Raw genomic sequence first — 14,301 nt, 5'->3', positions numbered from 1 at the left:
GACCTTAACCACCAAAGTGAACACCATCTTTGGATGCCTTCGCTGACTCCTTTCAGAAACTTTTGTAAAAGTGTGTATTAGATATACCTGACTAAGTGAGTATGTCCTCCATTAGTTCCTAGAACAGCCAGGATTAGTCAGACCAAGCAATATTTTTTCTAATCCTTCACTGTCTAGTGATTATGTTCCTGATCCTGCTGTAACTATATCTTCTTATTTTTTGCTGAGAGGAATGGAATCTAGTTTAGTCATTTCCTGTGATACCCTATCTGTGATAAGGTATGATAAGGTGTGTATTTTGAATGCTTCTTTGGTCCCCTCTGTTATATTGGGTTGTTATTTGACTGACTGTAGTCTTCATGTTACCCTGCACAAGGTTTTGCAGCCCTCCTTAGCCTTTTGCATCAACTGTTTTTTGACCACAGAATCACCATTGGCTGGATGATATAATTAGTAAATGGAAAGTAAAAAATATATGAATGAAAGCTATAATTTATACATTGTTTATATCTGGTAGTGTAACTTCCTGTCCATGCTAGTGGTAGCCCTCTATATTTGTAGTTATGTTGATAAGGAAAATTGCTGCATGTATAACTCACTGCAGTATAAATATTGCACTGAGTAAATCCATTTCATGTATGCATTTTTTACTCTGATATAAATTATTGCTAATTCAAAAATAGTTATAAAAAATAACATAAATCTATGCTAGTGTTCTACTATCTTACCCTATCTAGTAATAATTATAACCTACGTTAGTGTTCTTCTATCTTACCCTATCTAGTAATAATTATAACCTATGTTAGTGTTCTACTATCTTACCTTAGTAATAATTATAACGATTTCCAGTAACTGGCTGATCCATGGGAAATGATATCTCATCAGAATGCCACACCATTTTACTATTTCAGTATATTATACTGATACAATTGATGTGCACAATCCATAATTTTTAAATAGTTACCTGTATGATTTCCTGTATCGCCGAATTACAAACTTAAATTTAAGTTTTATAAATGTTGGTGTTTTGTACAAGCAGATGTGGCATCTGTGTTATGTTACCAATATTTTCTGTGTGGTTGGTAAAATTAATTGTAATATATTTTTCAATATTAAATAAACTAATATTCATAAAAGTTGTCAATTTGAATTAAAGATATTTTAAATTACACTTAAATAATCTAATACAATCATATATTCAGTCTGCAGTAAATTATTTCATTATTTAATGTAGCTTGACTAATTTTTCTGACCACGTATGCTACATAAGCTTTGCTTCCTTGCATGTTCTTGTCATTTTACTCCTAATAAGCTATATGTAACTCAGCAAGGGCCCTGAAATTGTCATCCCATAAGCAGGCCATATTTTTGCTCATTGGTATTTGAAAACAAAGCATTTTGCAATGGAAATTAGTGAGAAAATAAGCACTTCAACCTATAGAGTGTAATCTGACTTTAATTTGTTAAAGGAATGCATATTATTCTCAGGTTCATGTTACTTTCTGTACCACTTCTTCAGTGATAAAAACAGCATAACAGGTGACAATGTGTTATGCTGTTTGTGGTGACAATTACACAGCATTGTTACTTTAATTCATATTTCTTACTTTTAATATTTAAGATTCTTTACTATTTCTGAATTTGGATGATTAGTGTAATTATTTATTATTTATTTAACCATTAATTATTATTATTATTTTTAACCATTTATTTTTTATTTATTTATTTTTTTTTTATGTGAACCCCAAACACGAGAGGTATTAGAACCTATAGTACTTAGTACCGTGGTTGGGTTGGAGGTTGAGAAGACGAAAGAAGATATTTGTTGACATTGGACTTGAATTTCTAGATTGTAATTTTCAGGAAATATGTATGAAGGAAGGTTGTTCCAGAAAACGGCAGTTGAATGAATAAATGAGGAAGATGAAAAGTTGGTTCTGTGGGTTTGAAGTTGGACAGTAAATGGATGTTGGCTGGTGGCGGCACATGTTCGGACTGTTTTGAAAGAGAGAGCGGGAATTATAGAAGCCAATTCAGAAGAACAGTGCCCATGGAAGTATCTGTAGAAGAGGCATGCAGCAGAAACAGTGCGTCTATGAGAAAGCGAGTGGAGAGACTCTGTTAGAGGTGAATCATTAATTAACCTAATTGCCCTATTCTGAATGGAATCAAGAAGCCTGAGAGAGGTTTTGGGGGCACCACTCCAGATGTGGGAACAATATTCCATGGCAGGATGGATTTGCGATTTACACAGAGTGAGCAGCTGTTTGGAAGAAAAGTAATGCCGAGAGCGAAAGAGAAAACCAAGTTTTTCAGATGAAGGGGAAGCAATATTTGTAATGTGCTTGAGCCAAGAGAGATTAGAAGTCAGGGTAATCCCCAAAAGAGATATATCATTTTGCCTAGAAATCGGAGTGTCACTAAAGATAAGCATAGGAGCAGATGAATCCTTTTTGCGAGATAAAAGACAAGACTGAGTTTTAGAAGGGTTGAAATCAACTAAGTTGTCTTTGCCCCACTGGAGAATTACCTGAAGATCGGCATTTAAGGAATTGGTAGCAGATTTTCGAGAAGTTGAAGCTGATTGAGCAGGACAAGGTTTCTCAAAATGGAAACTGGAATGCAATGTGCTATCATCGGCAAAACTATGGATAGGATTTCCAGTCAATGGAAGAAGGTCATTGATATACAAGAGGAAAAGAGTCGGGGAAAGAACTGAACCTTGGAGGACACCGGCATTAGTGGAGAAGTTAGAAGACAGAGAGCCATCTACCATCACCCTCAGTGAGCGCTCACAGAGAAAACTGGATAACCAATTACTAAAAACAGTTGGCAAACCATAAGATGGAAGCTTGTTTAGAAGACCTTTATGCCAAACACGATCAAAAGCCTTTGAGATGTCAAGAGCAACTACTTGTGTTTCACTGAACCTTTCCATTGAATTAGTCCATAAATGGGTAACATAAGCCAGAATATCACCAGTAGATCGACACTGACGGAATCCATACTGCCTATTGTTGATCAGACGGAAGGTTTCTAGGTAGTTTAAGAGTTGGCGGTTAATTGATTTCTCCATTACTTTAGAAGAGTAGAAGTAATTGCAATGGGACGGTAATTGGATGGGAGGGATTTGTCACCCTTTTTAGGAATGGCTGAATATGAGCAAATTTCCAAGCAGAAGGAAAAACACCTTTGGAATAAGAAAGTGAAAAAAGCGGCAAAGAATAGGAGTAAGTTCAGGAGCACAGGTTTTGAGAACAAGTGGAGAAATACCATCAGGACCTGGAGCTTTCTTAGCATCAAGATTCATCAAAATCCTTCTGATATCCTTTTGACGGAAGACCATAGGAGGCATTGAATGGAGCGTGTTGGGAATGGTGGAAGGTGTTTTACCAAGATCATTAATACATGAGCTGGAAGAAAAATGGGATGCTACCATGTCAGCTTTATCCTTGGCTGAAGTGACAAGAGAACCATCTGGTTTGGACAGAGGTGGGAGCAGAGATGGGCAAAAGTTGCGGCCAATAGCTTTGGCAAGAGACCAGAATGCTCGGCTACCATTAGGGCAAGAAGCAAGTTTTCTACTCTTAGCCTGTTCAAACTCTAGTTTGGACTGATTAGTAACTGCTTTACAATTGTTGCGAGCTTTGGTGTAAGCAGAAAATTAAACTGAAGAATTAGAAACAAGCCAGTTACGATATGCAACATTCTTCTCTTGGACAGCCTTAGCACATTTATTGGAAAACCAAGGTTTAGATAAAGGACGAGATTTTAGAGTGGAGTGTGGGATAAAGGATTCCATTTCTGCAAGAATAATTTCACTGACACGATCTGAGCAAACGTTGACTTCAGAAGTTTTGAAACAGTAATCCGACAAAGGAAAAAAAGAAAAGAAATCTCGCAGGTCATCCCATTTTGCATTCTTGTAATGCCAAACAATGCGAGTTTGGGAATAGCCATGTGATAAAGGCTCTATTGGAGAAGAGACAATCACCAAGTTGTGATCTGAGGTACCTAAAGGACCACTCACTTCGACCGTGTACTTAGAAGGGTTGTTTGTGAGAAAAAGATCAAGCGTTTTGGCTGTGTGGTTAGGATTGTCCGGTATTCTTGTAGGTAAATGAACAATCTGTGCTAGGTCTTTGTAATTGCAAAAGCCTCAGCATCTCGACCTGCTGGGTCGGTGTGACTAGAAAACGGAAGCCACCTGAAGTTGTGAACATTAAAATCACCAAGGAAAATTACCTCACTGTTAGGAAAGTTCGACTGGAGAAAGTCAAGTTGCAAAGAGAGGAAGTCAAAGAGCTCCAAGTGATTAGTGGAGTTGGGAGAACGGTAGAGACAACAGATGAATTTGACACAATGAGGTAGAGAGAGAGATTTTAAGCCAGAGAAGATCAAAGAGAGGAGATTCCAAATTGCCAAGTCTCTGAAAGGGAATATCAGCACGGACATATGCACAAGTACCACCTTTGAGGCGAAAGGAATCATACAGCGAATAATTTGGGCATCTGAGATGACAGTAGTTGAATCAACCGATAACTGAGATTCTGTCAGAAAAAGTACATGGGGTTTGCCAGACTGCAAGTGGAAATGGACATCGTTGAGATTAGAATTGAGACCACGTATATTTGTGAAATGAATTAGGAAGTCCTTGGGAGGTTTAGATCTTTTCACAGATAAGCTTGCTCTATTAGTTTGACAATTCATGGTGTATTCAATAGTAAGAAAAAGTGGATGGGACATGCTGTATGAAGTAATGAAATTTTTGGATATGGCGTACATGTGGTAAGAATATACCCAGATCCTTGACATAACGTGGCCTCGACAATGCTCCCCGCATACACAGTACTCGGACTCCCTCCAGTCACTATCTGGCAGAGTAGAGGTAGCAAGATTATACACTAGCTGATCCGGAAGCCTCCTAGAGAGTTACCAATAGGTTCGGTCCGGTGTACTCATTAGCGGCCGGCCTGCGAACATCGTTTTAGAGCTGTACCTTTGAAATGTAAGGAATATTGGATCTCGCCATGACGTTCATCATAACCTCAAAAGTCATCAATCATACTGCATGATGGAAGAGATAGGGAAGGGTTGACCGGAACTTAGCTCTAGAGACTAAACATGGGTTCCACCACTTCAAGCCTCCAATAAGCAAAGTGGTGGTATTTCACCGGTTGATGAGAGTCATCTACCACCTAGTATTGCCTGGTAACATAGAGGGGCGGCATTCCTCTATGTGGTGTGGGCGCCACACCTCGACCCCTGCTTACGTTGGTTCACACCTGGGTGGTCACCCACCATGTACTTGTGCATGGAGGTTATACAAAGGATTACTAACAGTCCCACCATCGTGAAGGTGCATTAAGTTAATTCCATATTAATTTTAATATAATAGGCAGTGTGAATATTTAAATAACAGAACTGTACTTTGGATGGTAACGTAATCAATTAATAAAAAGTAATAAAAATAGATAATTACCAAATATAAATAAATAATAGTGGATGCTCACATGCCTGAAACACTGTCCTTATTATACCATCATCCTTGCATACAATGGCACTAGTTAACAAATTAGCTCTCTTTTCATTCATGATAACATAATTTGAAATGTAAGTTTAAAATGATCTTTAAAAAACTAAATTCAAGGATAAGGTTTCCTGGACCATTCACAGTTTTGGTTTTCTCTGAGGACAAGGTTATGGCATAATTTAATTTATTAAGTATAGATTATAGGGAATTAATGTTATTAACCTGGTTGCTAGAATTCTGCAGGATTAGAGATGCTATTATATCATTTAAACACTATCTAGAGTAATATTAGGGATTAGTCATCTGCCTACCTGGCATCTTAATTGTGTGTGTGAGAGGGTCAAAGGTTATGATAGAAGCGACAGTGGAGATTTTTCTTGGAGTTGTAACTATTTTTTTTAAACTTGTTGTTTTTATTTCTGTTTTTTATCTGCTCTAATACTCTGCTTTTAAAAATATCAATGTGGTTGTTATCTATTGGCATGCCTGATTGTTCTCTGACATGTTGCAGCAGAAGGAAATGTGGATGAAGAAGAAATATTTGTTTTTTAAAGATAACCTTTGTATATTTTTAATGTTATAAAATTTGATTTGGCGACTTTTTATGGAAGAACTTAGACTTCTAACTGCATTTGGTAACTTAATAGTAACAAGAGTTGGCAATGCAGATTTCTCGATCACTTGTGTCGCCTGATCTTGTATTCAGGAACATTGCAATTGTGCATGAGAACAATATTTACAAATAGTTTTTGAGTTTTCAGTTGGTTTTTTTTTTTTTTTTTTTTTTTCCAAATACACAAAAGAATGCATGCCCTCAAAATGAATTTTGATAAAATACAAAGGAAAATTAAAAAGAGTTGTAATATATTTTGACGGAAGAAAAATATACTAAAAGTGAGGTATGGAAATCATTTCATGAAATACAAGATGCAGCTACTGAGGAGAAAAGTTGTGTTGTTCAGTACATAAAATGCCACTCTCTCTTAAGTTACTCTGCCAAAAAACTGGAACTCCACATTTAAATTGTCATCCTTGTAAAATCGGTGCTCGCCATAGTATCAATTTCAAATACACCCTACCTTAAAATATTGTTCCTTCGTCTAGGGCTGTGCCCTCGTAACTTCTCTCAGTTTTCTAGACCCTATTCAAAAAAGTGCAATTAGGTTTATTAACGACCCTTCTCTTACAAAATCTCTTCACTTTCTGTCTCATAGATGTGTTTCTGCTGCATGCCTTTTCTATAGATATTTCCATGGGCACTGTTCTGAATTGGCTTCTATAATTCTCTCTCTCTCTCTCTCTCTCTTCCCACCCCCCAACCAATCCAAATACGTTCCACAATCAGTTAGCAATCCTTTTACTGTTCAACTTCAAACTCGTAGAACCAACTTTCTTCTTCCTCATCTATCCCTTCGACTTCTGTTTTCTGAAACAACCTCCCTTCACGCATTTTCTTGAAAATTGCAATCTACAGAAATTCAGGTCTTGACGTCAACAAGTACTTTTCATCTTTCATGGTGAATTCTTGTTTCAGTGAATTCTGTGTAACAGTTTAGGATGCTGAAATAAACTGTGTAATTGACCTTGTAGTTCACATGATCCTCTGTAAACAGGAAAATATTATTGGACAATTTATGTAGTAACTTGTGACCATACTGCTATTTGTCCTCATCTCATGTTGACTTCGTAAGATTAGTGACTCATTGTGCCATGTGCTTTTCTTGTAGTTCTTTGTGCCACAATTTATATTTCTAATTAGTTGTGTGATGTGATTTGTTGTCTGGACATGTTATGTTCATTTCACTTTATGACTTTGAATCTGTATATCATCTGTATGTAATATAATATGTATGTATGTTGTATATAGCAGATTTGCCAGCTTCTGGCTAGGGACTGCTTGTTAATAAAAATGGGGGGGGAGAATGTCATGTTTCAGTACTTATTGTTCCTTCCTTAGGAAGCAGTCGCCAAAATACATAAATTAAAATGAGTGTATGATTTCTTAGTTTGTTATTAAATCTTGTTTCACTTTTTACTGAATTTTTTACATTATAAGTTTTAATTATGCATCTAGTTCTCCAAGTCTGATGTCAACAAATATCTTCTTTCATCTTCTCAACTTCTAACCCATGCATGATACTAAGTACTATAGGTTCTAATACCTCTCGTGTTTGGGGTTTTCATAAAAAAAAAGGTGATAATTAGAGGTTAGTTAGGCCTCCGTAGCCGAGTGGTCAGGAGTGGGAGTGCAGTAGCACACGCTCCTTGAGTAGACCTGGGTTCAAGCCCCTGACTGCTAAATACAGTCAATCTGCCAACCTGCACTGGACCAGCGTGGAAGATTATGGTCCATTTCCCTTAGCATGAATTGTTGAGGAGGCTTCCACCCTGCAGTGAGTTGATAATGGCTGCAGGTTTTTTTTTTTTATCTTTATAATGATGTATCTGACATTTTCATAATTCTTATTCATCTAGTTTTAATTGCTGATCTTCTGTTGGTCAGGACCAAGATTTGTTCTTAATCCTGTGAAGATATTTGAAGGCAGCTTTGGAGGACCTGTCCTATATAGTAATCCACATTACATACCTCCTGGAGTGGTAAGTATTATTTTTTAGTGCTATCAGCATCATTCAACCTTTGATTGAGGACATTTATTGTTTAGGCTATTACTTTTTTGCTGAAAATAAGAATAGTTAAGTTTTGCTATCCTTGTCAAAAGTACTTAAACCCCTTCCAGCTTAATGAACTGTGTGAATAAGATGCACACAAAACAGGAACAAGTTTAAAGGTATGCAGGAAATAGTAGAGATATTACAAACGTGCAGAATCAGTCATGGAAAAAAGTTATGGTTTCAAAGAGGCTTAATCATCAGATCATCAATATGGCAGATACAGTAGTGCCTAGACCATTGAACAACAAGCCATGCTACATGGATTTTGGATGCAATGGTAGTGTGGGTGTGGAAGATGCCTGGGGAATGTCATTTACTGTAGTGTATTATGACCACAATTAAATTCAAAGGAGGTGGGGGTTGTGATACATGGCTGCTTATTGTGGTTTGGACCATTGGCTGTAATTCCAAAGACTGTCAATGCCAAGCTGTGCACTGACACCTTAGACCAGTAGTGTCCAACCCTTTCCCCCGTATGGGGGCCGTATTCAAAGTTAGATTTGTTTTGCGGACCGCACAGAGTGATTCCAGAAAAAATTGTCACATTTTCTATTTCTTGTTAGTCATAAAAGGAAGTTTTTATTTTTGTGTTACCATTTTTCTTTTCAAGCTATATATAAAAAATGCAAATTCCCAGCACTTTTATGTGCAACAAATCTATATCAGTGACTTATTTTTAGATTTTATTAAAATTATAAAAATATAACTGACTTTTGTTTTAAAAAAAAAAAAAAAAACTTTTGCTTTTAAATGCTCATTTTAGAAAATTTACAACCTGAAACGGATCACTGCTTTTCAATATTAAGGTGAATAAATAAATATAATGATAAACCTAAAATTGAAATATTTGAAAATTTTATTAAGTACAATACACAATAACATTTAATGAGATGATTGAGGCCAGATATTTTTTAATAATTGTTCAAAATTTGGTTGCAAATTTGTGACTCCAATCTCAATACATAATGAAGATTGTCCTGATGGTATTTCTCGATGGAGCTCTAGGTCCTGATGGTATTTCTCCACTTGTTCTCAAAACCTGCGCTCCTGAACTTACTCCTGTGTTATGCCACTTTTATTCACTTTCTTATTCCAAACGTGTTTTTTCCTTCTGCTTGGAAATTTGCTCATATCCAGCCAGTTCCTAAAGAGGATGACAAATCCCTTCCATCCAATTACTTCTCTTTCTCAAGTAATGGAGAAATCACTTAACCATCAACTCAGTGGCAAGAAGATGGCTACGCACGTGTGCTGCCGGAAGTTGGTAAATTGGCCAGCACACATTGGGTTACGATAGACAGTTGGCTTCAAGCGCATGCCCTCGCGCCAGACAAGGGTGTCTAAGTATGGTATGGTGTTGTCAGATTCTAGCTCAATGGTGAATTTTATGAAAGGCGACAGAGAATTGAGGTGGTCTAAGAGTCGGTCACCCAAATTTCTGGGAATAACCACAAACACATCATCCACGTAGTGACACCATAAGGTAATGGGATCTGGTACATTCGTAAATGCACGACCCTGTAATTCTTTCATCGCGATATTTGCCGTGACTGAACTAACTGGGGAACCTATGGCAGTGCTGTGCACCTGTTGGTAAATGTAGTCATTGAACATAATTGCACCACCTGTTAAGCACAGTCTGAAGGCAGTGGAGATATCGTCTGGTGTTAGTTCGGTCCTGCTGCTAAGGGTTGCTTTGCACATGTGATGGCAAGTTCTGCTGGGATGGAGGTGAAAAGTGACTACATCAAATGATGCACTGATTTGATTTTCTGAAATGGATAGGGTTCGGATCTGAACCCTATCCATCCCTATCTCCTTTCTACCCTAGTGGCCTACTAGGGGAGAAAGGAGCCCCAAGACAAACTTCGCTAATGCATAACTCGGCGAGCCACAACAGGAGACAATGGGTCTTAACGGTATACCTTCAGTGGGCCGTAGAGTTGTGGAATCTGGCAGCATGGAGGTGATTACCTGTTGATTCTGTTATTTTCTTCTGTTTAAATGAACTGTTGATGAGGATGTTCACTTTCGACTCCCATCGTTCCAAGGCTTTGATGAGAGGAATGGTTAAGGGTTGGTAAACAGAAGTGTCCTGCAAGAGCAGCAGGGCTTTTGTTTCGTAATCTGTGCAGTTCATTACAACTGTTCGATGTCCTTTATCTGCCGGTAGGATGACAATGGATTAGTCTTGTTTCAATGCCTTAAGGGCAGAAATTTGTTTGTGGTTGAGATTGGAAGAAGCAGGGCGAGCATGATGCAAAATTGCTGCAGTTTTAAGGTGAATTGTGTTTGCCACTTCTTCAGGGAAATGTGTTAAACATGCTTCTACGCCTAAAGCAATATCAGTGATTCTGATATTGCTTTAGCAAATTTCAGACAGCAAATTTCATACCCAGAATCAACAGATCTACTTGTTCTGTAGATAACTGTTTGTTGCTTAAGTTCAATACAAATTGTGTGCAACTTGTGGAAGGGGTACTATGCTGATGACGAAATTCACGGGACTCACCAATTAAAACAGCGAACTTATGTTTTTGATGTGTACAGTAGTGTTCAGATTCTCTGTCAGCTTGGGAGCACAAGGTATGGATTATATCGGTGTAAGGATCAGGAACTAAACTTCTAAGTTCGAATGGCAGGGCTGCTTTACTCGTTGAAGCATTTTGTAAGTCTCATTAACCACAGGATGCAACTAGCATCCTGTGCCTTAATAATGTATTTAGAGGTTTCTGCTACAGCTGTGTCTATGCAGTGACCTTTTTTCATGGATATTTTAAAAAATTGTGTAAAAATGAAAACATTGTTGCTAAATGCTTCTAAATATTAAATGGTGCTGACCTGATTTCCCAAAATTGGAGTGAAATTATTGCCAAAAATCAAAATTTTTTTTTTTTTTTTTTTAATGAAAAAAATTTTCAAATATTATTGTGGTGGTTATTTTTTAATGGAGTAAAACCCTGTGATTTTGAAAGCTATTTTTGTGTTTCCATCTATTAAAACTACGTCCAATATTAACTGGAAACACTAATAAGTGATCGTGGCATCTATTGGAAAGTTTCAGGAATTTTTATTCTTAATAGATGCTTAATTTAAATTCATAAATTTACGTATACTCCTGGTTAACCATTAGAGTCCATTCTCATGGTACATTGTCTAATGCAAGTTTATAATTAACATCCAGTGATACTAAAGTTCAAGATCAGGTCCCAAGATTATTTTAGAAATAACGTTTTTATACTTCTGCCATTTGTTAGTCATTAGGAAAATCTTGTGTGGATTTTTTATGCTGTTTAAGTTGTGTTGGACCTCACCAGAAATACCTTTAACATGTTTGCTGCATCAGCATGTGTTCATTAGTAACTTGAGTGCTGTGCTGCAATGCATATAAGTGTCATGGCACGGCATCCAACATGCCATAAGCAGTCAATTTTATGAGTGATGCAAAAGTAAAGACACATGAAATAAGCTGATCAATTGTGTTGGCACACTAATTGAATTCAAGGCTGTTAGCATCCGTGATTCATTTTTGTTTTTATAGCTTGGTACACATTTTTATTAGTTTTTTGCTTTGCTGAGGTTAGTTTGTGCATAGAATAAACTTTTGATAACATTTTGAGTTTTGTTCTGATTTACAGCACTCAGCCCAAAAGTAAATGTTCACTTCTAGGTATGAATTCTATTACTTTTCAACCATTATTTAGAATTTTTGGAATTGAATGGGCCTCTCAAATATAGGTAGCATTGAACGTTGTTAGACAGTTATTTTTTTATCAGTGCTTTGTTTTAATTTTTTAGTGCCTTAGCTAGTACTTGCTACCGCATCTAGGGTTTTTAATGTAATAAGCCCTTGAATACTAAATTTTATGTATGGCATACATGAAATCAGAAGTCTAGCGTTTTGTATGAACAGATACAGCTTATTCTAGTTATTAATTCATTTTAGCGAATAATTAAGATTTCAAGACTAGACTATTCTTCTAATACCATTTAGTTTTTACAGTATGTTTTGTGAAAAGTAATACAATTAAATTTTAAAATTATTAGCATGCTTTCTTTTTTCTAATCAAAGCATCGAAGGATTGAAAAGTTGCAAGCTTCCCAACGTTACAAGGGGCGTGTAGAAGCCAAAAAGTCTCTGGAGTCTCGTCGACCTGAAGAATCGTATAAATTAGATGAGTTGGATGAAATATTTAAAACAGTGCCTGAGCAAAAGCCTTTTGTTTCTGATAAAGGAAAAGGATTTAAGTCTAAAAAAAAAACCAGTAAAGTACTAAAGCAAAATATTTGAACTTTGTATATATTTTTTATCTTGTAATAAAAATTATGTAAATAGTACATTAATTTGTTATCATTTACAATATTGCAAATTGAAACTTTTTTTTTTTTTTTTTTGATTTTGATTTGGTAGTTGTTGGCGCATCGGCTTCTGTGGCCATATTGCACCTCCCAAGGTGCAAATTGAAACACATGAAAGATTATGAATGAATTTTCAAACCATATTATGATGATGGAAGGAAGAATACACTGAATCTCTCATCTACATAGCACAGTTATTCTAGTCAGCATATAGACAGTTTATGATTATACATATAGAATGTCTCTGAAAGATGCACACAAAAGTATTAGTTAGCCCCACAAATAGAAGTTGGGTGGAGTTAAATCAGGTGGACATGAGGGGATACCTGACACTTCCTTGTTGGCCTATGCACTGGTCTGTGAAATGATTTTCAAGATAGGTCAAAACACACAATTATGTCAGTTCAGCAAATCATTGAGCTTGAATGTTGCTGCATCTGACAAAACAGTCTTGTCTGAAAATCTTGCATCCTCATCCATCTTCACTTTAAACTATTCGTGAAACTCAACCTGCTGATTTGGGATCATCTTCGTGCATGTTGTATAGCAATCTTAGCACATAGGATTTTCATGTGGTATATACTTTCATCACAGGTTGCAGTCTCGCAAGAAGCTCACTTTACAAATTTTTGTGGGGATTGTGCAGATCATTGCAGTATATCAGAATTTCTCCCCAGTCTTTGCTTGTACTGTACCGTATATCTCAGATTTAACACAAATTTTTAAATTGGTTCTTTGTAATGGTGATTCCGTTTCTTTTGATGTCCATGTTAGAAACAAGTTTTCCCTACAACTTTAAAACTTCGATTTTTTAAAAAAATACTGTCATAAATTTTTTCACTTATTGTTTACTGTAAGGAACTGTATATTATGCAACACAATTCAAACTGAAACATTGCTAGTGAACGTTGTTTTTTTGTGCACATAACTCAAAACGCACATTGTAAGATGGTGCATATGAACTGTACTGAATAGAATTAAAATTTAGTTCTATTAAGTTCTGTCAAATTACAATAGTGCAGAATGTGAGTGATTTCATTTTGTCAAATAAAAGTTCATAGTCTGTTTTGGTTTAAAAATGCAGAAAATTAGGTCTTTGTTATGAATACACTTTTAGTAAAGGATACTACTTTAAATTGTATGGATCATTTAGACTCCAGTGATTTATTAGCCCTTTTGCACTCTTAACCCCTTCATTTCTGTGCTGGCATCAAGATAGTTTGAGAAAAGAATGCTACCCTGTGTTATATTTTTCCATCAGGAGACACTTATCCCTCGCATGACAGAACTTGTGTCCATGCTTGCTTTAGAAATTACATCATTATCCACAGGTTGACCTAAAGTTACTAATATTGTCATACCTGCTATTAATTAAAAACTATTAAGGTTAACAGTTTATTAAATAAAAGAAAGCAGGGTTTGGTTGGACAAGGAGTTTTTGAGAAAAAATCTTGGGCCTTACTAGGTCCCTCAGTACCAGATCCTAACAAAAATACATTAGTTTCAGAATGCTGCACAATCTCTTGACAACACATCACTCTCAGTTCTGATCTGATTTCGGTACTTTAGGGACTTTCCTCGAAGAAACCTTCTTCATTCGTAAAACATTCACCACAGTATCGTGAGCTCACTCATGGGAGATGTTGAACGTTGTGTCAATTTGCTTCAACGTTATTCTGTGGTCAGGTTATGAATGGCATCCACATTTGCAGATGTCAACACAGTAACAGGTCTCC

The 14,301-nt window shown here is 36.4% G+C and overlaps 1 protein-coding gene across 1 annotated transcript in view; it reads left to right on the top strand.

Annotated features, from left to right (window-relative positions):
- The window catches only part of LOC150079271 (ribosome biogenesis protein BRX1 homolog), a 102,263-nt gene extending 88,362 nt beyond the window's left edge, over positions 1-13,901 (top strand). The window contains exons 9-11 of the mRNA XM_090383014.1: positions 8,037-8,131; positions 12,279-12,476; positions 13,827-13,901. Of these exons, the coding sequence (XP_090239140.1) occupies positions 8,037-8,131; positions 12,279-12,476; positions 13,827-13,901 (368 nt within the window). The remainder of the gene's footprint in view (positions 1-8,036; positions 8,132-12,278; positions 12,477-13,826) is intronic.
- The last annotated feature ends 400 nt before the right edge of the window (positions 13,902-14,301 follow it).

Source organism: Mastigoproctus giganteus, chromosome 10, assembly GCF_048544385.1.
Source record: "Mastigoproctus giganteus isolate SK-2022 chromosome 10, ASM4854438v1, whole genome shotgun sequence".
In the NCBI taxonomy this organism is placed as follows: domain Eukaryota; kingdom Metazoa; phylum Arthropoda; class Arachnida; order Uropygi; family Thelyphonidae; genus Mastigoproctus; species Mastigoproctus giganteus.
The sequence above is the reverse complement of the archived record's forward strand: the minus strand, read 5'-3'. Positions and strand labels throughout refer to the sequence as shown.